The 24,786-nt window shown below is 48.3% G+C and overlaps 1 protein-coding gene across 2 annotated transcripts in view; it reads right to left on the bottom strand.

The window, feature by feature from the left end:
- LOC147673144 (uncharacterized) overlaps window positions 1-24,786 on the bottom strand; it is a 166,337-nt gene that overhangs the window by 93,724 nt on the left and 47,827 nt on the right. For both annotated transcript variants that reach the window (XM_086946890.1, XM_086946889.1), the window contains exon 7: window positions 14,905-18,950. In XM_086946890.1, coding sequence (XP_086803016.1) covers window positions 14,905-18,950 — 4,046 coding nt within the window. The remainder of the gene's footprint in view (window positions 1-14,904; window positions 18,951-24,786) is intronic.

Raw genomic sequence — 24,786 nt, 5'->3', positions numbered from 1 at the left:
GGCAGACCTTTATGCAGAGCTCTGACCAGGGACCAGGGTTCGATTCCTGCCCCGGCGGGTCTTGGGCTCATTAATTCCCCTAACCGGATATTCTCGCCTCAGTGCCTATTCTGATCATGGGTCCCACGCTGCAACTCTGGGCAATAGCTTGCTTAGTCTCCACAACGGCCCCCACAACGCGAGGGATGCCTGGTCTGCACCATGGAGGTGCCCAGGAGTGGACACTTCACAGGGAAAGCCAGGAAGGGTTCCCTTGCGGTATTCGTACAAGCGCCGGGAAACCCACTGTGGGTAGCTGTGCGCTATACAAGTACAAAAACATTTACACTTACATTTTGGCCACAGGTCAGTCCCTTGTAAATGGTACCTGTAGGAAAGACTGAGTCGGTCGGACTGGAAGTGGAGTACGGCTGCGATGCCGCAACCCGAACTGGAATGCGGCAGCGGTCTAGCGGCAGCCCAGGAAATCAGGGAGGAAACTGACGCAGGCGGAAGAGAGCGGCACAAAAGATGCGAAGTACCAGGAGTCGGGGAGAGTCACCGGAGAAAGAGACGGAGAGCCTAGAGGACGGCAGAGCAAGACGGGATTGAGGAGGAACAGACAACAGAAGAGTGGAGTTTATAACGCGACCATACCCAATGGGCTAAAGGAAGGAGAACACGCCCGGGTCCAGCCGCCACGGTCCAGGGGATGGGCTGTTGCCCAAGGCAAGTATCCCTATGGGGATCGTTCTGGTGGGGGAGGTGGGGAGGTATGGGGAGGTAGGGCACGGGAATGGTGGTATTTTTTTTTATAAAGACCCACACGAACTCTCCCCGCACAGACATTGGTGACGATAGCACAAGGACAACCCTATTTTGAGAGCATAATTGCTGACCCCGACCTGTATTTCATTTTTCTTTCTCGCTCCACCGAGTGTATGCAAGCAAGAGTGCAAGAAACAGGAGGACCCTGGCATACCCTACCACGACATCCTGGAGCCAAGAACTAGAAGAAGCAGCTGTATTATACCTCCTTTTTAGGTCTCGTCTCTCGAGTCTTATTGTCGCTGTGTAGGCTGCGAAGTGGGACAGTAGATGTGCACAAGCTTACAAACCCATTGCCGACAATGGGTGTAAACAAGCGCTTTAGCAGACATGGGCGGTGAATGCGCACGTCTGTTCTCCCACACTTTCGCGAGGGAGTGCGCAAGCCGCAGACCACGCCGGTATTGTAGAGGTTAGTTAGCTCACTGTTTGCTACTTAACTCGCTGTTTGTTCTCTGCACGTTTTCACGGTGCCTTCATGCCTACACAGGCAGCAACATTCTTTTTTCGCAGCCTCGCCACATGTCTTATCGGCTTCCCCAGTCTGCTCTGTAGCCTTGCACGGTATATCTGTGCACGTAGGTACGTACACACACACACACACACACACACACACGGTTTTGCGTCCATAGTTTCAATCACTTTGCTCCCTTCACCCACTCGGCTTTGCTGTTCCAGCCTCTTACCTTCCTTGCACCCAAGGCTCTGGCTCTGCATCCAATCATAACCAGTTTCCTCCCTCTGGACACCTGGCTCCTAGCCCACCCACCCTAACAGTACACTACCCTCTCTACTCTACCCGTCCCAACTGTGTTATGTCGTCTGTGCCAGTACTTTTTTTTGTTAGGTCTGGTTTTATTTAAGCAGCCGCCTCAGATGAGATAATGGCAGACGTGCTTTTCTTTTGTTTCTTGTTTTTAATCGTTGACAGCAGGTCAGGCCTGCTTTCACTTTAATAATAGCGTGCACACCATGCTAAATATGTAAAGTGGTGGCCGCACTTTTGTTTTCTTATGTGCACATCACCAAACATTGATTTCATACTTTTTAACAGCGCAGCATACCGTACTTTCACTTTCTTTGTATCGGATGCACTCTGTGCCTTCCAGCACTGCTGCGTCCCCGGACTCACATGGCACCCCCTGACCCACCCCCACTACTTGGCAGCAGAAGCCAGAAGTAGAGGTGGCACAGTAAGGAAACAATTTATTGGTTGTGGCAAAACGAAGTCACTGTAGAGAGGCTGTGTAACTACAACTAGGGACAGAATTGTTTTTTGCTCATTGGGTCAGTATACGCAGAGTCAAAGTGTGGGTTTGCCATTGGCTGTGAGAACCAGCATAGTCGTTCACTGCGTGATAGTTTTAGAGACAGTTGTGCCACTGGTCAGGAGTTTGTAGTACTTCCCAGTCTTCCAACACCTAGAGTGCATCTAAAGCAGCATCGATTTATTTCTCCCCACCCCGCGTACTGTAGTTCAGCCCACAGACTGCACCCACCACAAAAGATATGACTGACATGCAGACCTGCACCTACAAGCCTCCAGTAGCCATTTATCGTATCTTTTTTCCAACAGTAAAATAAATTTGTACTTTCACTTTTTTTCAACTTTGTGCGCAGCTACCATTTTACAAATGAATCTGTCTGGTTGAAACGCAACTGATGCTCATATAAAGTGCTCCGATACCTTTGGGTCTAGTTCATACTATATAAAACTTCTTAAATACAACAAGCATTTGGAATGCAATAGGTCTCGCATTACCAAGAGTTTAACCAATTGGCATTGTAATTGACAATGCCTTAGACTTAGGCTCTAAAAACCAAAACATAAATAAAAGGCATTGTCATTTACAATGCCAATAGCTCAAACTCATGTAACTGCGAGACCTATTCCATTGAAAATGCTTGTTTATGTTTGTTTTTCTGACTGGCCATTATACCCACAACTCCTTGCTATCCCTGAGAAAGGAAAATAAAAGAAGAGTTATGGATAGCATAATACAGCGTCCTGTGATCCAACCCAACCCGGTAACAGTAACTGCCCATTACAGTACCACAGGTAACAAGGGCACTGTAGCCAGGGAAGGCCTCTAAGGGCTGCAGCATTTATCGTGCCACCCTTAGAGGTCCTGTACCTTTACACACACACAGACTGCCTTTGCAGGCTGCGTGTTTTGGTGCAGAACAAAGTGAAGAGTCGACATGGCACACATCCCTGGGTTCCATGTCTACAACCCACTGCCTGGCATAGATCAGCCACCCCTCTAACTCGATGCCCTATACCAATGGTGTGGGTACAGGTGCATGAGCCCAGTACCGCTACAGTGTCTAAGGAAATACTTAGATATTGTAAGTGCAGTAATGACATTAAGAGTATATGGTGCTAGGAGTATGTCATTATGAACTCCACCGCCCCAAAATAGCTGTACTGAAAACTGGGAAGTTTGGTATCAAACTTCTCAGCACATTAAATCCACACTGATGCCAGTGTGGGATTTAATGAAAAAAGCACTCAGAGGGCATATTAGAGATGACCCCTGAAAAACAGCCTAACACTAGAGTCCAGGCTGAGGGTCTGCTCACCAGCTGCCACAACCAGACATGCCAAGCCTCCTTACCCAGGATGGGCAGGGTCCACAAAGGGGAAGCTTTGAAGGCTTGCCGCCTTTGTGATCTACCCCAGCCCTTTGCTGCTTCCAGCGGCTCTGACCCCCACTTTGGGCAGGAGAATCGGCGGGAAAACCAAGTGAGGTGTGCCCACCTTTGCCAACCCCAACCCTCACGTGGGGGAGGTGAGGTGAAGCACAACTCTCAGACCCCGCCATCTTGCAGATGGGGTACCCAGCTAACCAGAGAGAGGCATTGCCCCCCCTCCCGCTGGAGTGTGGCATAATGGGGGGGTGTACCAATCCCAAGGAAGGGACCCACTGGTCCCAACCTTTACTTACCTGTAATGCCCCTAAATGTAGTATTTAGGGGCAACCCTGAACCATGCCTCCTCCGACAAGAACAGACCAGAAGAAAAAAGAAGAAGGACCAAAGAAGCTGTGCTGGAAATAAGAAAAGGGGGACGCCCACAGACTTGGCCCCAGCCCTACCGGTCTGTCCGTATCTCGAACCTGCTCCAGCGAAAACTCGGTGTGTCCTGCAGCCAGCAGTCTCAAGAATCTGAAGGACCTACTCTGCCTTCCAAACCAAAGTCTTTGTCTCCCGTGAGCACTGGAGTTTTTCACCAACAGACTCAGGCTCCAGCCAAAACAATGAGTCTACACCAGACGCCCACGGCCAGTTTGAGAGGTCTACCACCACGAGGAGGTTTCCCCGGCGATCCTGATCTGGTGATCTCTGACCTGCCTCGAATCTCCAAGCGAAGCCTGAAGCCTCTTTCTGGAGGATCCCCCAGACGGCAACTGGATCTCGTATGAAAACCCGAAGCCTAAAGACACCCCTGCACCCGACACCCCAAGGCCGTGGGTGGCCGAACAGAGTGTGTACCAGCATCCCAACTTAACTGTCCAACCGGTGTTCACCTCAAGAAGATCTCCGTCCCGAGAATGTAGTCTTTGTTACAACCGGAGAATCTCCATTGAAAACAGGGCACCCGATGCCAAAACAGCACCCTGCACCCAGCCGCCCCTGCAAGGTGTACTTTGGGTGCTATCTTTATCCTGAGCCAAACACCAGGAGCTTTGCTCCCACAACCCTGTGGCATGCTCGTGAGCCGCCACCAACCGGAGTACCCTCTCCCATTGGATAATATTGGGCCTCAGCACTTTACACCTGGCCGCCCTAGTGCCGCTGAGGGTGTAAGGAGAGTGCACTCTTGACTCTGGGGTAACACTGGTTGTAACCCCAGGAAACCAAAGCCCAAGACGGAGTATTTACCCGTAAACCGATAACACAGTTTTCTCCCATAGGACTGCATTGACTTACCTTTTCTCTAGGAAATGTCCCAGTGTGATATCTAGGCATATCACACGGAGTAAGTAATCCATAAAGTAATCTGTAAAATAATGAAAAGTAATCTAACAGTAATTTCCATTGTATTGAAAAGATTTATAAACCTGTAAAAAAGACATTTTCATTCAGCTTGCTTGTGTTCAACCTGCCTTAAAAAGTACCTTTTACATTTACCAGTACCAGGCTTGCTTGGTTCTAGAAAATACATATAACTAAATAATATTTTTGATACAAACAATTGGTCTGAGTGCAGTCTTTGAGTGTGTGACATCATTTGCTGCCAGAGTGTGTACAACAAATGCTTAACACTACCCTCCGATAAAGCCTTACTGCTCGCCCACACTACCACAAATAGAGAGTAAAGTGCTAACTACTTTCACCTCTGCCTATCTTTGGGGTTCAACTGGACTCTGTGCACACTATACCTAATTTTGGTATAGTATATATAAAGCAAGTATCCTAAAGTCTCACTTTATTTTCATACATTGATAACTCGCAACAAATATGCTACTTACCAGTATGCATCTGTTCTTGGCATGTAGGGCTGCTGACATTCATATCTGTACATAGATCGCCGCCTAGTGTTGGGTCCGGATGATCGCACATTGTTGTCCTGGAAGAGTCTTCGAAGTATCACGAGATAGGTGGCTCCTCCCCTGGACTACAGTGCGCATGGGCATCAACTCCATTCTCAGATTGTTTTTAGCCATTGTGGCCAAGATGGAGTGAAACTACGTGAATGATGCCCATGCCAAAAGTATGTGTGAATGCTGCAGCCGCTACAGGCGCCGGGGAGGAGGGCGGGCGATATGAATGTCAGCATCCCTACATGCCAAGAACAGATGCATACTGGTAAGTAGCATATTCGGTTCGAGGCATGTGGGCTGCTGAATTCATATCTGTGCATAGAATACATAGCAGTCCCCCCATTAACGGCGGCCGCCCGTGCCAGCTGCAGCAGTCTGGAAAAGTGTTTTTAGAAGAGCCTGCCCTACAGCTGCCTGCTGTTTGGAGTGCACATCAACACAGTAATGTTTTGTAAATGTGTGTGCGGTAGACCATGTGGCTGCTCTACATATGTCTTCCAAAGGAATACTTCCAAGGAAAGCCATGGAGGCCCCCAACTTTCGGGTGGAGTGGGCCCCTGGTGGAATGGTGAGTGCGCTTGGCTTTCTGATAGCAGATCTGAATGCATTTAACGATCCACCTGGCTATACCAGCCTTAAAAATGGGGTACTTTTATGTTGTGGCGCAAAGGCAACAAATAGTGGTTTAGTCTTCCGAAAATCTTTGGTCCTATCAATGTAGTACATTAGGGCCCCCTTGATGTCAAGTGTGTGGAGCATTCTCTCCGCAAGTGACTCTGGATTTTGGAAGAACACAGGTAGTTCTATAGTCTGGTTGATATGGAACTGAGACACTACCTTAGGAAGGAATTTAGGGTTAGTGCGAAGCACCACCCTGTTAGAATGAATTTGAATAAAGGGCTCTTGGATAGTTAGTGCTTGGAGTTCACTAACTCGTCGTAGCGACATAATCGCTATAAGGAAAGCCACTTTCCATGTCAAGAACTGAATCTCGCAGGAATGCAGTGGTTCAAAAGGGGGACCCATCAGCCTGGTGAGGACCACATTGAGGTTCCACTCGGGAGCTGGTGGCGTCCGTGGAGGAATGACTCTTTTGAGTCCCTCCAGAAAGGCTTTAATGGCAGGCACCCTAAAAAGTGAGAGGTGCTGTCGGTTTTGGAGATAAGCAGCCATTGCGGATAAATGTATACGAATGGAAGCGTAGGCCAGATTACATTTGTACAGATGGAAAAGATAACAAATGATGTTCTGAATAGATGCATCCAGCGGGTTAATGTTGTGGTCTGCACAATAAATGACAAACCGCGTCCATTTCGCCGCATAGCATGCTCTGGTGGTGGGCTTCCTTGCCTCCCAGATGATGTCCATACAGTCAGGAGGTAAGTTGAGGTAGCTAAACTCTAAGTCCTCAGGAGCCAGATCGCCAGGTTGAGCTGTTGCGGATCTGGATGCTGAATGTCGCCATGGCTCTGCGTCAAAAGCCTGGGTGTGAGGCGCAGCCTTTGATGCGGTACCACGGACAGTTCCAGAAACGTGGTGTACCATGGTTGGCGAGCCCACGTTGGAGCAACCAGGATGAGAGTCATCGAGTGCTGCTTCAGTTTGCGTGCCACCAGCGGTATTAGAGGTGCTGGGAGAAAAGCGTACGCAAATTTGCCTGACCAGTTCATCCATATCGCATTGCCTTGCGACTGTGGGTGTGGAAACCTGGCGGCAAAGCTTCGGCATTTTGCGTTCTCGTTTGTGGCGAATAGGTCCATCTGTGGATGACCCCACCTTTGGAAGTTCGGGTGGAGTACTGATGGATGTATATCCCACTCGTGCATTTGGTGGCTGTACCTGCTGAGCAGGTCCGCCATCTGATTGTCCTTGCCTGGGAAGTGTTCTGCCATGAGGAAGATGTTTCTCTGAATGGCCCACTTCCACATGCTCTGAGCCAGATGAGACAACTGTGGAGAGTGTGTTCCTCCCTGTTTTTGAATGCAGTACATGGCCGTCATGTTGTCCGTCCGGATCAACATGACCTTGTTGCACAGATGTACATTGAAGGCTTTCATTGCCATGAAGATCGCCATCAGTTCTAGAACATTGATGTGCATCTTCCTTTGCTGTGGTGTCCATAGTCCCTGCACAGTGTAGTGGAGCACATGAGCTCCCCATCCCTGGAGAGAAGCGTCCGTCGTCAGGATGATCTGTGGCACAGGCTCTTGGAACGGTCGTTCCTTGCAAAGGTTTTGTGGATTCCACCAATGCAGAGAGTTGTACGCCCGACCGCTCACCAACACTAGGTCTTTCAACTGTCCGTGAGCCTGAGTCCACTGACGTGCTAAGCACTCCTGAAGCGGACGCATATGTAGTCTCGCGTGCGGGACTATGGAGATGCAGGAGGTCATCATGCCTATCAACTGCATGAACACTCGCGCTGGAAGCGAGTGTTGAGGTCTGAATTTTTGTATCAGCGATTGAATGCTGCTGACCCTCACTGAATTCGGCTGTGCTGTGGCTGCCAGAGTGTTTATCGTCGCACCCAGATACTGCCGTATGTGGGCGGGTTGCAGGTGGGACTTTGGGTAATTCAGTGAGAATCCCAGATTGTGAAGAAGGTGAATGGTCGGGGACATGTGGGCGGCACACTGCTGGGCCGACTTCGCTTGGATGAGCTAGTCGTCCAGATAAGGGTAGACGTGAATGTTCTGTCTCCTGAAGTGTGCTGCCACTGTCGCCAGGCACTTTGTAAACACCCTGGGTGCCGTGGTGACCACAAAAGGCAGAACCTCAAACTGGTAATGTTGGTTGTGGATGGTGAACCGGAGGTATTTTTTGTGTGACGGGTGTAGCGGAATATGAAAATACGCATCCTTCAGATATAAAGTTGCTAGAAAATCCCAATGACTGAGCAACGGTAGGACTTGCTGCAGGGTCAGCATGTGAAAGTGCTCCGATAGGATGTACTGATTGAGGGGTCTGAGGTCCAGTATGGGTCTGAGGGACCCATCCATTTTTGGTATTAACCTCTTGGCTGCTAGGCGTTTTCCCCCTCCTGTGCTGGGAATTACCATTTTGCTGTTTCCATGACGAGCTCAGCTCGTCATCAGCACACGACACCCGTGGGTGATGACGAGCTGAGCTCGTCATCAGCATCGAAAGGGTTAAGAAGTACAGTGAGTAAACTCCTGTGCCTCTTTCTTTCACAGGCACGAGCTCGATTGCCCCTTTTTTGCAGCATTACGAGGACCTCCGGCTGCAATAAGTGCAAATGCTCTGCGGACATAGGATGGTGTCTTGGGGGTATGTTGGGTGGAGTGGATGTTAACTCCAGACAATAACCGTACTGTATAAGCTGTGTGACCCACCTGTCTGTGGTGATGGACTTCCAGACTGGCAGGAACTGTTGAAGTCTCCCCCTGACAGGTGTTGCGTGGGCGGGGGGCAGTGACATGGCGTCACTGTTTGTTAGTGGCGGAGGATCTGTTGATCCACAACCTCTGCCTTTGGCGCGGTTTCCACGATATCCACCTCGACTCTGTTTGGTGTATGTGGTCTGCGTGCCGCCTTTATAGTACTGTGTGGTTTGGGAGAGCTGGCCTCTGGAAACACCTCTATTGCTTGAGCGACGAAAAGAACCACTCCTGAACTGCTGGGACTGCAGAGCCCCCATGGACTTCGCAGTTTCAGTGTCCTTTTTGATTTTCTCCAAGGTGGTGTCCACCTCTGGGCCAAATAGGTGATCAGGGTTTACTGTCTGATTGAGAATGGTGGTCTGTATCTCCGGCTTGAATCCTGAGATTTTGAGCCAGGCATGTCGTCTCAGCATGACACTAGTGTTAATAGCTCTGGCCGCGGTGTCTGCCGCGTCCAGTGCACATTCAATAGAAGCATTTGATATGAGCTTCCCCTCTTGGATGAGCATCTCAGCTGCCTCTTTGTATTCGTCTGGCAGGTGCTGTAACAGGGTCTCCAGTGTTTCGCAATGTGCCCCGTCATACCTGGCTAGAAGTGCTTGTGTATTTGAAATGCGCCAGATATTGGCCGCTTGAGCTGCCACCCTTTTCCCTGATGCCTCAAACACCTTAGATTCCTTATCTGGGGGAGGAGCATCACCCGTTGTGAATTAGCCCTCTTCCGGGCATTAGAAACAACAAGAGAGTCCAAAGGCAACTGTCCCTTGATGTACGTAGGGTCACCAGGTGCCGGTTTATACTTTTTTTCAACTCTAGGGTTTATCACCCTGGCTCTCGTTGGCTCTTTAAAGATCTCCCCAGCATGCTTCAAGACACCCTTCAACATAGGCAGAGTCTTGACAGTCCTCTCTGAGACGGAAAAGGTGTCAAAAAGAAAGTCCACTTTAATGGGGTCAGCATGGAGCTGGACGTCATGATGCTTTGCTGCCCTTTCAATAAGGGCATTGAACGCAGCTGAATCCTCTGTAGGCGTCGTTTTAACCACATACATCTGAGTGTCTGGGGCAGAGTGAGGATCACCTGGGTCAGCAGCAGCTGCCCAGGGTTCATTGGTATCATCTGGCTCAGTGTAGACAAGATAGCTGTATTCATCCTTATCACCTTCCTCAGTGTCCACATCTGAATAAGTGGGTGAGACATCATGGCCATGTAGAGAAACCGGTTCCACAAGAACAGGGGTCGGAGTGGAATCCTTCTTCTTCAGTGGAATTTTATAGGACTCCATTGGCTGTTCCGGGGCAATTTTCCGCTTATGAACGGAAAGCCAGTCATTTTCGGCATCGATAAATTGTTCTTGTTGTTCTTCCAACGAAGATTGTCGATGCTTTAAGGCCGGGACCACTGTCGTCGACTTCGGCACCGAGGACACATTCTCGGGCACGTTGGCCATTCTAGGGGCGAAAGCCTTCGGCGCCACTTTGGGCGGCAACGTGAAGTGAATGGGCGTCGACGCCTTCTGAGGTTTATCGACAGGCTTCGAAGGTGGGGGTTTTGGTCCGACACTTGAGGCCTTGTCCCCGATGCGCTGTAGGGAGTCTGCCACTTTCTTGGAGAAAGCGGCGGACGGCTGCGTCGACTCGACGGAATCCTTCGAGGCACCACTAGACGTGGACTCGTGGGTCGGTCCACTCTTGGCCTTGTCTTGTCGACGCGGAGTCTCGAGAACCTTTGGATCACTGAGCCCTTTGTCAGTGTCCACCATCTTCGGCGCCGATTTGTTCGGCTCGACTGCCTTGACCTTTGTCTTCGGCGCGCCAGACTTCGTCTCGACGCCCTTGAGCTGTTTCTTCGGGTCGATAACGCCCTTTTGCTTTGCCGGTGCCGACCCGTCTGAGGGCTTTGGGCCGACCAAAGCAATATGCACCTTTGGTTTCGATGGGGGCACCAGGTGCTTTTACTTGTGTCGAGACCGGTGTCTTCACTTTCGATTTCGCAGGGTGTGGTTCAATAGCGATGTCCGTAGCCGAGCCGGAAGGCGGGCCGTAGAACCCACTGGAAGATCTTGGGTAAGGCCTAATGGCGATCCCTCGACCTGAGCCTTTTGAAGCGTTTCGGCCCCAATGTCAGTTTGAGTTAGCTCTTCGCTCGAGCTATCTTCCATGGCCCCAAAGGCCCCGTCGCCGTCTCTTACCTCGTTGACGACTTCCTCTACGTCGAGCATTTCAACATCCACGTCGTAGTTGTAGTTGACCTCCGACGCGGGATTCGACAGGTTCTCTCTAACTTCCCGGTCGGCTTCTTCTTCATCCCCGGCATCGAATATGTTCACTGGCGCCGGTGCAGTCTGCTGGGCCTCCTGGCGCGCAGCGCGACGATGCAAAAGAGTCTTCTTGGGTCGAAAACGGGAACAAGCCACGCAACAGGCTTCATCATGATCCGGCGAGAGACACTTGTTGCACACTGGGTGGACGTCGATGTGGGTATATTTTGAGTTGCACACGGGACATCTCTTGAACGGACTCCGTTCCATGATGGTCTGTCGATAAGGTCTCTGGCGTCGACTGGGCCTTCAGCGACGAAAGCACGCGGCTCTCTGGAATCCGGCTCGAAACTGAGCTGGAAGAATCGGGCACCGAACGCAAGACTATACCGACGAAAAGCTCAAGGCCTTTTGGCCTTAAGAAAGTTTTATATCGATTCCGACTAGAGTGAACCAATATACATCCGTACCCAATGGCGAAAAAAAACAATCTGAGGATGGAGTCGATGCCCATGCGCACTGTAGTCCAGGGGAGGAGCCACCTATCTCGTGATACTTCGAAGGCTCTTCCAGGACAACAATGTGCGATCATCCGGACCCAACACTAGGCGGCGACCTATGCACAGATATGAATTCAGCAGCCCACATGCCTCGAACATCATCTTCTCCTTGTCATCTGGTCAAGACCCAAACCCTTCGGTCTTTAACACCTTCTTGGGCCAGGTTCCCATGTGGATGAACAACAACTCACTAAGACTTAATGGAGACAAGACCAAGGTACCGGTGTTGGGCATGAACTCGGCACCTTGGCGCCCACAGCACTGGCCAGAAATCTTGGGCACTCTTTCTGAACCAGCCCCCAAGGTCAAGAACCTTGGCTTCCTGCTCGACGATACGCTGTCAATGAAGCCCCAGGTGGTGAAGGTGGCCGCTACCTATTTTGCCATCCTGAAATGGTTGCAAAAAATCATTTGGTTATTACAGCTCCCAGCTCAAAGGATGGTTATTCAGGCACTTCTTATGTTGAGACTGGACTATGGCAGTTATTTATCTGAGGGCAGATAAAGCATCCATCAGACGGCTGTAAGTGGTCCAGAACTCTGCTGCAAGGATATTCTACAGATTCTCCAAAACTGCCCAGCTTCATCGGTCCTCCCAGAGCTTCATGTGCTTGCAGTGGAGAAGCAAATTCATTTAAAAGCTTGTGCTATGTGTCCAGAGCTAGATCAGGGGCAGGCCCATGCTACCTTCACAACCTGGTGAGATCATAAAAGCCTGCCAGTCCCCTTCGCTCCAGCGAATTGTCCATGTGCATTGTCCCCAGAGTTAAACATACATGCACAGGAACCCTTAAGAAGCTGTAACCGACTGTATACCTTTCGCAGACAGCTGAATACTAGGTTGTTCTGAGTCAATGGGCATGGACAGACCCGACAATCAGCTTCAACCCCCGGAAAACCTGTGTGGGTAGCGGTGTGCTATACAAGACTCACTAATAATATGAGATCTTGCATCCCGACTCACCCGCAAAAGTAAATACAAAAGTAAAAATGCGCGCAAAGAGAAGTTTAGACTCCCAGATTGTGTGTATGATCCACCAGGTTGTAAAAAGTGACTGAGGTTGGAGCCCAAGTAGGCACAGGTGGTACAGGGGCCTGGATGGTCCTTGGAACACCAGTTTTTAACCCGACTTTCATTTGGAGCATAAGGCCTTGCAGTAGGTAAAGTACACATTCACAATATGTTTGTTCTTCACAGAAGCAGTGCACAGGCTCTCGAAGGGGTTTCCATCCCAGGTTTGCTACTTTCCACCTATGAAAATCTGGATTATTCTGTGGCATGGGTAACTATCCAACTCAAGGAATAATTCTAACCTTTATCGGGATGAACCTCTAAAGCCACTAAATAAGCCAACCTCAACCCCCTGGTATCACGGGTACTAAAGAGGGTTCCATAGGGCTGCAGCGACCCACACACAAATTCTACACAGACTGCAATTGCAGGCTGCATAACATGGTACAACCCATGAGTGAAAACACGATATGACAGTTCAGTGTGCTAAGCAAAAATTACTGCATCTAATAAATGCAAGTCATTGCTACAACAGTCCTTTGAGACATAAGGCAGGTTGCCTTATATTTTATGTGATGACATATCTGCATTAGCAGATATGCCCCTGTGATGTCTACTTCTATTACTGGACATAACAAATGAGCAGGAAAACAATCCTAAGGTATGTACTGGGCACTAGTAAAAACGAGTTTCCCAGCTACATAATGGCTTCACTGAAACATGTGGCGTTTGGTATCAAACACCTCATATTAATAAACCCACAGTGATTAGAGTAACATATTTATTACTAAATACATGCAGAAGGTAATTTAGAGGTACCCCCTAAAACCTATCCGCCTTCTATTGTGCTGGCTGAATGCTCCAGTCCAGCCTGCCACCAAAGATTACTTTTAGACCCCCAGGGGTGAGAGCCCATTCTCTCAGGTGGTCAGGAACAATGCCTGCTATTGAGGAAGATGGTTTGCACATCCTCCAAAAACTATGGAAAATTAGCATTCCAAGGCAGGCAGCTTCAAAGAGCCCACCGCCTTTGGTATAAGAGCCTGGCTTTCCTCAGGAGTGAGAGGCTTGTCCACCCTCAGCCTAGATTCACCCCTAAGGTGAGCTACCTGATGTGGATACGAAACTAATAAGTCTGCATTGCTGGTGATGGCAGAATTAGGAACTCTGGGACAGGGTTATGCCCACTTCACTCGGGAAGTGGTCACATAAGGGCCTGGTGACCCTAGAGGAAAGTAGCCCATGGCAACACAAAATCAGATTCCTGCTGACCGAAGACAAAGAAGGACACCGAAGAGACGCGAGAAGCAAGGACTGTGGAGAAGCAGCTGTTCCATTACAGTTCATCAAAGCTTTATTTGGTTTAGATCCAACCACAGGCGACACTGACTTGGCACCAACTCTGTCGGCATGTGTGCTGTTCCTGACAAACTTGTTACTTTTTACCTGCCCGAGGTTCTTGGGGGCTAAATTTGCATGTTCTATCCCACTTCTGTTAACTAATAATTAGAATGCGAAAAGGGTGTTAAAAGCTTCCCATGAGCAAATAATAGGCTGGATTGAATGGACTGAGATGACTTCCTTAAATCTCCCAGAAATATGGCGGATGGGGGCGGTGAGCATCATTTTTGACACAGCAGTATCGAATTCAGAATGAAATAATAACTATGCATGACAACAGTAGTGGGCAAACATCTTATGGGATACTATACAATCTTGAAACACACAAAAGGTGATGGGAAGAATGCTTGCACTTTGTCTAACCACTTAGGTGGAATGATGAGCAAAAGAATAACAGGTTGCGCTCTTGCTCTTGTACCCTCAATCACTTTGTTCTGCATCAAAATACGCAGCCTGCAATGGCAGTGTGTATGTGTGGGTGTAAAGGTGCAGGGCCTCTTAGGGTGGCACAATAAGTGCTGCAGCCCTTAGAGCCCTTGCCTGGCCACAATGCCCTTGGTACCTATGGGACTATTTACAAGGGATTGGCCTGTGGGCAAAGAATGCCAGTTGGGGTTTGTCGTAATGCAGTTTTAGGGAAAGAACGTACCTGTTTAGCATGAACCCAAGAGCACACTCAGTCAAAGTACATCAGCAGTTTAGCAAACAAGTGGAGGCAACCATGCAAAAAGAGGGCACTTTCTTACACATAGTGAGCAAAAGAACAATGGATAAAACCCAGATCTGTGACTGAGGGCGAGTGGTTGAAAAGTTTCAGCACTCCATCCATCATCTTGTTGAGTTTGCTATAGTAGAACAATTTGTCACTCAAATGTAACAGTCAGTTCTATTTGAATGTCCCCATAAGAATACTTGCCTTTCGCATCATCGTCTGGGTACGACTTCTTGGACGACACACTGGAAGCCTTCGGAGACCTGGCTCTTTTTCGACGATGAGGGGATTTTGCTGGAGATGCACTGCGCTTTCTTCGTTTGGCTTTCTTACGGGATGACTTCTTTGATGACTTACTCTCCTTTTCTTCTTGAACTTCAGGGGATAACTCCTGATGCACTCGTTTACTGCGTTTATGTTTGGAAGTTTTAACCAGAGAACTTCGAGGTTTAAACTCTGAAAGAACAGGGCCAAGGCCCTCAGAATCTGAATCATTAGAATACTCATGCTTGTTAATCTTGGAAGAGTATGTTTCAGAAACAACCGACTTAAAATCCTTGCGGCCCTCAAAGGCTAAATCTGAATGTTGAGAGGTTGATGGCTTTTGAACCGCTGGTGAACCATGTTGAGTCTTTAAGTCTTCAACCATGCAGTCTTTGCGTTCCTGATCTTGAGAAAGAGGCTTCAGGCCTTGGGCTGGATAAGCTTGAGATTCTTTTTCTTGGGGTACAGTTGTCTGAGGCTTTCGGCTATGAAAGACAGAGGTTTCGGTCTTCTCGTTTTTGGAGAGAGGATTTTGGTGTTTAAGGGGCTCAATCAGAGGTGCTTGAGGTTTTTGGGTTTGAAGGACTGGAGTTTCAATCATCTCTTTTTGTGGTACTAAGGGTTGTGTCTTCTTATCTTGGGGAAGAGGAATTGGAGATCTCTGAATTTTGAACAGGGGAGCATGAAGCTTTCGATCTTGAGAGAGAGACAGTTCAGATTTCCAAGCTCGCTTTGGAGGGGGATCAGACTCTCTATTTTCCTCAAAAATGGTTGCAGAGTTCTGGGTTTGGGACTGTGAAATTTGAGACTTCGGTTCTATGGGAAAAAGTGGCTGAGATTTATCATACTTTGCAGGAAGAATTGGAGTCTTCTGATTTTGAGCAAGTGGTGTTTGAGGCTTCCAATCTTGAGGAAGAGAGAGACGTGACATTTGCCTTTTAAGGACAGGAGCCTGAGTCTTTAGATTTTGAGGGGGAGTGGGTTGACGCTTTAAATTCTGATGTGAAGGCATTTGGGGTTTCGTATTTTGTGACTGCAGGGTGTGAGACTTCCGATCTTGAGCAAGAAGTGATGGGTGCTTCTGAATATTGGGAAAAGGAGTTTGACTCTTAAGAGTTTGAGGACGAGTAGGTTGAAGATTCAAATCTTGGGATCCAGGGGTGTGAGGCTCTTCTTCTATGGAGACAGAGGTTTGGTGTTTCGGGTTTTGAGTTTCAGAGGTTTGAGGCTTCCCATCTTGAAGCACACTGGGCAGGTGAGCTTGGTCTTGGGATAGATTATGTTTTAGCTTTTGGTCTTGAGATAGAGCAGTTTTAAACTTCGGAGTATCAGGGGGGGGATTAGACATGAGTTTCCTCACAGAAATGTGAAGGTTCCAATCTTGAGGGAGTAGGTTTGAAGCCTTTGGGTTCTGTGATAGAGATGTAGGCGGCTTTTGGTTTGGTTGCGGAGGTGGGGCAGTCTTCTGATCTTTATGCAAAGTCTTAGGGGGAGGTAGCTTCGGATCTTGGTCAATAGAACGTTCTGGCGTCTGCTCTTGGGGTAGATGAATTTGGGACTTCTGGTCGTGAGGTAGAGGGAGCTCGGGCTTCTGTTCCAGGGGTACAGCATGTTGTGGCGTCTGGTCTAGCACAAGTGACAGTGTAGGCTTCGTGTCATTGGGTTGAGGGATTTGGGGCTTCGGATCGTGGGCTACAGACAACTGAGGCTTTTCATCTTGCAGGAGAGGGAGTTGAGACGTCTGGTCTTGGGGTTGAGGGATTTCGGGATTCAGATCTTGGACAAGAGACAATTGAGGCTTTTGATCTTGGAGGAGAGGGAGTTGCAGCTTCTGGTCTTGGGGTTGAGGTATATGGGGTTTTGGATCTTGGACTACCGACAACAGAGGCTTTCGGTCTTCAAGATCTGAAGCCACAACTTCTACTCCTGGAAGAGAAGAGGGTTGGTCTGCCTGGTCCAGTAACGGAGCCTTCTGATCTTGTGGGAGATGGGGAGGATTCCGTTCTTGGAGAACAGAGAGCGGTGGTTTCTGATCTGGGAGTGGAGTAGGTTGAAACTTAAGATCTTGAGATTGCCAATGATGAGACAGAGGGAGATCATGCTTCTGATGTTGCAGGAAGCTGTGTTGAGGATTCAGGCCTTGTTGTAGAGTTGGCCTAGGGTTTGGATCTTGAAAGATAGGGGGTTGCCGTGTCTGACCTGGAAAATAAAGTGACTGCGACTTTAGATCTTGGGGGCTCTGAATTGGAGATGGAGGGGGCAAAGGTATCTGATCAAGAGGTGGAAGGAATGGAGGTGTCGAACCATGGAGAAAAGAACCCTTAGGTCTCTGATCTTGGGGTAAAGGCATCCGATCTTGAAATAGGTGGGGTGCAGACGTCGGAACTTGAGGTGGAGGGAATCGAGGCTTCCAATCTTGGGGCATAGGAAGCTGAAGTTTCTGACCTTGGTGAAGGACTTGGGGAATTGGAAGCGGAGGAACCTGGCTTCGGGGTAAAGAGAGTTGAGGGATCTGCACTTGGTGTCCAGGAGGGAGAAAGGCTGGAACACGAGGTGGAGGGACTTGAGGATTATAATATCGTGGAAGAGCCTGTTTATGCATCTGATCTTGGGGTTGAAACATCCAATTCTGGGATGGTTGGGGTTGAGAATTAGGATATCGAGGATAAGGTGATTGGACTTGAGGTACAGGAGTTTCAGGCCTCACACCCTGGGAGAGGCAAATTTGAGGAGTTTGATTTACAGGAAATAAAAATTGAGGCCTCTGCTCTTGGGGAGGAGGAGGTTTAGACTTCTGATCTTCAGGGTGCTGAACCTGAAATAGGTGTTGAGGCTTCTGATGAGGTGGTAGAGTGGCCCCTGGCTCCTGTTCTCTGAACAGAGTGGGATGAGTAATCCGATCGTGGAATGGAGGAAACCTTTGATCTTGCAAATTAGTGGTCTGTTCTTGAGGCTGAGGTCTCCAACCTTGCGACAGAGAGATCTCAGGCCTTTGATCCGTGTGTAAAAGGGACTGAGTCTTCTCATCTTGGGAAACAGGCTCCTCATCGTTAGAGAGAGAGGTCCGAGACCTCTGATCTTGAGGCTGAGGTACTAAATACTCAGCTTGTGGCAGTTCAGGCTCAACTTTAGGCAGGAGTTTCAACTGAGATGTCCCCTCTTGACCTTTAGGTAGGTTGTCTTCAGACTCAACTAGGGATAATCGGTTTTCAGGCTCCTTATTTGGGGACAGAGGAGTTTCAGACTTCTGTTCTTGGGTTAAAGGTGTTTGAGACTCTTTACCATTGGATAATGTGGTTTCAGCGTCCTGGTCTTGGGGTAAAAGGTTGTCGGACATCTGGTTATTAGCCTCTGGGGGTTCAGACATCTGATCTGGAGACTCAAGACTCTGTTCTTTTGATGGAGCCTTCGGTCTTTGGATTAGAGGGATTTCAAACTCCCTATCTTTGGACAGAGGTGATTGATGCATTTCATTTTGTAAAAGCGGGAGGTCAGACGACTCCTCTATTGTTATAGAAGTTTGGGTCATAGGAGGGAGAGACCTGAGATCTTGGAGTGGAGGCTTCCAATCTTGAAATGTAGAGGCTTGAGGCCTCTGATCTGATGGAGAGTTGGATTTCAGTGCACCATCCTGTGGTAGAGAAGATCGATGCTCGTGTTTTTTGTATACCGTATTTGGGTGTGAATTGTCTTCTACATCAGAATGACCACTGTCAGAAAAATAGGACACAAGAGATCCTGAAGATATGCGCTTTTGTCGTTTAACATCTTCATAATAAGGATCATAGATTTCTGGGACAATTGCCTTGAATTCTGGTTTATTTGGTTCTTGGTATTTCAGGCTTTTGGATTCAGAGTCTTGAGGGCCAGCTTCTGCCTGGTTGCTAGCTGCATGGGGATCATAAGTTAAACCACTTGCGTGGCGGAATTCCGTCAGCTTCATATAGTAGAATTTATACGCTGGACTTTGTGTTTCCTTCAAAAACCTGAAAAGCAAACAAGAAAAAAAGTCTTGAACAAGGGTAAAATATTGCAGGGATACCATCTGCTGATCACGCTGAGGAGGACTGTAGGGGTATGTTTTGCATCAAGGAGAAAGATCTAGTCTGCAAAAGGCTGCAACGTGCGTTATGGACAATGACTTAACAAGCGCACATTTAAGAAATTCTGAAAATATGTTAGAATTAAACTCGAATTCAGTTTTGTCCTAAGCAAAATGTAGTAAATTGTATATATTTCTAATGTTAAATAACTGTTGCAAACCGATGAACAAATCAAAACAGAATGAACACCTAATACCTTATGTCTCACGAGAATTGAGAAGACCCTCTTATTTATTACAATATGGCATATTCTCCTAAAACCCATCCATCTTATTGTAGCCAGATGTCTGGCCTTTCAATATTGCCCATTATGAAAACTTGAGCAAAGGTATTGTGGTGGTGTTGCATAAGGGGAGGTCAAAGATGCACTATAAAGCAGATTGTACCATAGCGAAATTACATTTGGTGGAAGAGATAAGGTTGTAAATGGTGGTCAATAATTAATACACATCTGTGCTCCGGGTCGGGGGGAGTGGACAGAGAAGCGGAGGCATAAACATATTGATGCAGGTAGTGATGTAAAGAAGAACAACAGATGCATACATGTTTTAAGATCAGACCAAGACAGATGTGTGGCAATGGATCCACAAATCACCTCCAGACTTGCTGTTAGACACATGACTCACTATACAGAAAGAATTCTCTAAATATTCATAAGCAGAAGCATTACATGAATTAGAACGTACAAATAGTAGAACCGACCATAAAAAAAAACAAAAAATAAGGGTACAGCTCAAATAAGAGATTAGGCGACTATTTCATCTCTGGGTGCGCGGCTCACAACACCTTGATGTGTTGTAATAACTAAGATTATTAATGGACCGGTTTGCGGCCTTTGCATTGTTGATCACACTATCCTGATCTCTTGCCTAAAATGAATTTCTGTTAAGGAATCAGCACCAGAGCGGTTCACTTCATTCCTCTCGGAGAGCCACCAATCAGTTTCCCCATTGCTATACAACTCAAAAGATTAAGTTTGCAGTCCCTCAAAGGTCACCAAAGCCCTCTTTCATATTTACATCCATCCTCTAGAAGACATGAATTTCAGCTTTGGCTTCCAGGATCTGTACTATTAATATGACACCTAGATGTTTCTTAAGCAGGAGCATGCTTATGGGCCTTAAGAACTGACTGATGACAGTCCAGAAACTTAACAAGACAAGACAGAGATTTTGATCTCTATGCTGACAATTCTGTTACATAGATGATGGACTTGGGTTGGCCTTTCTCCTTAGGTAACACCCCAGCACCTTCTAGATCCGTTAACCCCTTCGAGGCTGATGACGAGCTGGGCTCGTCATGGTGTAGCCTCCTCAAACACTGATGACGAGCCCAGCTCGTCATGAACAATGGGTTTTTTAAAATCTCAGCATAGCACCAAAATAACCCTAGCGCGCATGTGGTTAAAAACCAACGTTTTTGGCTTAATCAAAATCTGTTATTTGACACCAAAATAATGAAAGTTTTACTGAGATAATGCAGCTTATTCAAAAGATGGCAGTCAAACTGGTACCTGATTACGTATATTTGACTAGTCTTTCAGCCCTCTGCGTTCCCTCCCCTGACTCAAAATAAGAGAAATCATTCCATATCAAGTGTTATGCCTGATACATCAGGCCCTTTAGAACACTGGCTCTAAGCAGACTTATTGCTTTGTTAAACTACATTGTGGCCAGATCTCTGAGACCTGGTTGTCTGTTAGCATTTCACATTCCGAAAATGCTGTCAAGAATGTTTTAATGGAAGATCCTTAAGTGTTCTGGTTCAATGTCTTTGGAATAACATGCCCCAGGTAAGCAATCATGACTTATTTGGTCATTTCCTTCTTTTCCTTTCTTCTTTAATTCTTGGCTGTCTTAGTGCCACGATGGCCGTTGGAATAAGCCAGTCTTAATAAATTAACATACCAGCGCACTTGACAACTATCCACAAATGTGCATGGTGTCGGCAGCTGGATGCAGGTTACAGAAGAAAAGCAGAAACTATGATGTTACAGATTCTGCTATATTAAAACAACTACTGCTTCTTTCCAATGTCTTGTTCGGTGGGGCCCTGTATGGAGAGCATCATCTCTAGCCTGCTGTAAACAATTAAGGTATGGTCTATTTTTGTGCTAAGATGCAGAATTAGCCCATAGCAGAGCAGCTAGCCTGTCACTCAGGAGTCTGCTTTTGGCCACAGTGGTGGCCGGTTGTTGAAGGAAAATATCTTTCAAGGGCTGTGCTCCTTAAATTCATTCAACATATTGCCTACATTTTCAATTTAAGTTACTCCATAGTGGCACAAGGAATGATGTGCATTGTCAAGTATGTTTAATCATGTTCTGGAATTTCTATGTCCATACAGTGTTGGACTTTGCGTACAGAAGTAGCAAGAGTAGAAGTATTGTTCAGGCTCTTAACTGAAGTGCAGAGTTTGTGCTAGCCAAGCAAGTTAACTTCAAGCTGCAGCACAAGCAATCCCTGAGCAGTTGACGTCAGAGTGACATCAAAATGGTAAAAAACAAAAAATCATGTGTGTGTGGAACCTATGTGTGCCATGAAAACAGAAGTTGTCCAAATTGAGAGTTTGGGGTTTCATGGTTAGTCACATAATATGTTTCCAGCGGGCCAGAACCAGGTGTTTCACATCTGCTGACAGGGTCATGATTGTATGTTCACAACAAAGCTTAATATGATGTTAACAGTGCGCTCACCTTTTAATCGCAAGATATGATTCCAACTTGCCCCTTTTGAGTGCTGATGAATGTACAGGACAGTTTCATCATTACAGTTTGGTAATACCAGCCCGGTCCCCAATCATCTTTGAGGCCTCTTTGGGCCCACTGACGTCTTTGTAGAATCTATGGGTGTCTTTCCAATGATCATATGTTTACGACAGTGCCCAACATGTTTTAAACCGTTGCTTATGTGCTCCTCTGCCAACCACTAGATAAGACTCACACTTGCCCCCTTTTCGCTCTGTATAAATTCCATTCTATGCATTTTAGTGCAGGGCCCAAGCACATCTGGGCTCAGGTTCGCTCTATCGCAATCAATCAATGAATCAATTAACTTCTAAAGCACGCTACTTACCCTTGAGGGTCTCAAGGCGCTGAGGGGGTGCTGCTACTGCTCGAAGAGCCAGGTCTTGAGGGGACTTCTGAAGGTGAGCAGGTCTTGAGTCTGCCGCAGATGGGTGGGGAGGGTGTTCCAGGTCTTGGCGGCGAGGAAGGAGAAAGATCTGCCGCCAGAGGTTGTTCGTTGGATGCGCGGGACGGCGGCAAGGGCGAGACTGGTGGAGCGGAGCTGGCGGGCGGGGGTGTAAAAGCTGGGTCTGTTGTTCAGGTAGGCTGGTCCGGTGTTGTGGAGTGCTTTGTGTGCGTGGGTGAGGAGCTTGAAGGTGATGCTCTTGTTGACGGGGAGCCTTTGCAGGTCTCTAAGGTGGGAGGTGATGTGGCTGCGGTGGGGGACGTTGAGGATCAGTCGGGCGGAGGTGTTTTGGATGCGTTGTAGTCGTCGTAGGTGTTTGGCTGGGATTCCTGCGTAGAGTGCATTGCCGTAGTCTAGCCTGCTGCTGACGAGGGCTTGGGTCATTGTTCTTCTTGTTTCGGTTGGGATCCACTTGTAGATCCTGCGAAGTATGCGGATGGTGTTGTAGCAGGAGGAGGAGATGGCGTTGACCTGCTTTGACATGGAGAGTGAGGAGTTGAGGATGAATCAGAGGTTGCGTGTGTGGTCCGGGGTGTTGGAGCTGTTCCCAGGGTGGTCGGCCACCAGGAGTCGTCCCACGCAGAGGGGGTGGGGCCTAGGATGAGGACCTCCGTCTTGTCAGAGTTCAATTTCAGACGGCTGCTCCTCATCCACTCGGCAACGGCCTTCATTCCCTCGTGGAGGTTGGTTTTGGCCGTGTGCGGGTCCCTGGTGAGGGAGAGGATGAGCTGGGTGTCGTCGGCGTAGGAGATGATGTTCAGGTCGTGCTGGCGGGCCACTTGTGCGTGGGGGGCCATGTAGATGTTGAACAGGGTCAGGCTGAGGGATGAGCCATGGGGTACGCCGCAGATGATGTCGGTGGCTTTGGATCGGAAGGGCGGGAGGCGAACTCTCTCGATTCTGCCTGAGAGGAAGGTTGTGGTCAGGTCCAGGGCCTTCTTCTGGATTCTGGCTTCTTGGAGGCGTGTTCTTAGTGTGCGGTGGCAGAAAGTGTCGAAAGCGGCTGATAGGTCCAGGAGGATGAGGGCTGAAGTTTCGCCGTTGTCTAGCTGGCGCCTGATGTCGTCTGTGGCGGCGAGGAGGGCAGTCTCGGTGCTGTGGTTTCATCTGAATCCGGACTGGGATGGGTCTAGGATGTTATTGTCCTCGAGGTGGTGGGGTTGTGGGTCATATGTATGTTGGCTATTTTCTCGATGACCTTCACCGGGAAGGGGAGCAGGGAGATGGGCCGGAAGATCTTGAGGTCCTTGGGGTCCGCCTTGGGCTTCTTGAGGAAGGCGGTGATTTCAGCGTGCTTCCAGCTCTCCGGAAGAGAGTATTGAAGGAGATGTGTCGAAGGAGATGTTGATGACCTTCCGTAGTTGGGGTGCGATGGTTGCGTCAACTTTGTTGAAAACCTGGTGTCAGCAGAGGTCTGACGGTGATCCTGAGGAGTGGGGGGACGCGCTGGGCGGGAGAATCCCAATAAACGGGACACACTGTACAAATAATGCAGAGGATGGAAATCAAGAAACAGCACAATATGTAACAAACCACAAACAGACGGCAATCAGACGGCGATCACAGCTGGCGCGAACTCACGTTCGGCTCCAAGCGGGTAGCAGAACAGGTGGAGCTGTTGGGCAGCAGGGGGGTGACCTGGCCTGCAAGTAGGGTCAGGGGTCTACGGAGGGTTCTTTGAAGTACTTACATAGCATGACCCGCGCACACGTATTTAAACAGATTCCTCGGCCCGGCGGCATTTGCCAAGATCCGATCCCGAGGGCTGACAGTTCTTTCCAGCAGTGAGGAAATACGACATGTTCAGGGGGGTTGCATTCCAGTACTTTGTACCAATGCAGTTTAGCCGTTTTAAGGGAAATAGTTAATGCGTTGTGTTCTCGGTACTTCACAGATTCAGGCACGGGGCTGTCAGTTTCAAGTTACAGGACCGCCGAGGAGCAGTGAGTTATGGCTTCACTCTTCCTCTCACTTGAATTTGGTCTACAATCCCAAGTCTTACTGAAAAAATATGAGGCCATTAAATTATGGTACTACGTCTGGAGGAACAAGGAGAATAAAATGAATGATGCACTTTGGGGAGCGATCCAGACAAGCCCGAACTCTGAGTACTCAAAATATTTCAAGCTCTCACTGGAGGAAACTGAGCTCGGAGCATTGTGGGAAACAAAACTCCCAGCCCCTTTATTTAACCAGGTAGTCAAAAGGACTGCCAAGAAGCACTCGTTCCTCAACGACAAAATAATTTTCAGTACCCGGTCCCACGCCTGGATGACTATTAAATCGCACACAAAGCCAGCGCCAGCCCCTTATCTAGACACGGCATTCTCGTTGAACCTTAAACGTAAATTCCTCCATTTAAGGCTGGGCATTTTACCCACATGACTAGACCAACCTAGATGGAGACCACAAGTAACAACTGAATGCGATCTCTGCGGTGCAGGTAACCAAGACTTTACACACATAATCTGTATCTGCCCAGCTATGTACTACGGACGGCGGCACTGGCTCAAAAACAAACTCAACGA

Source organism: Lissotriton vulgaris, chromosome 12 (assembly GCF_964263255.1).
Source record: "Lissotriton vulgaris chromosome 12, aLisVul1.2, whole genome shotgun sequence".
Lineage (NCBI taxonomy): Eukaryota > Metazoa > Chordata > Amphibia > Caudata > Salamandridae > Lissotriton > Lissotriton vulgaris.
This window is presented reverse-complemented; position numbering and strand designations above follow the sequence as displayed.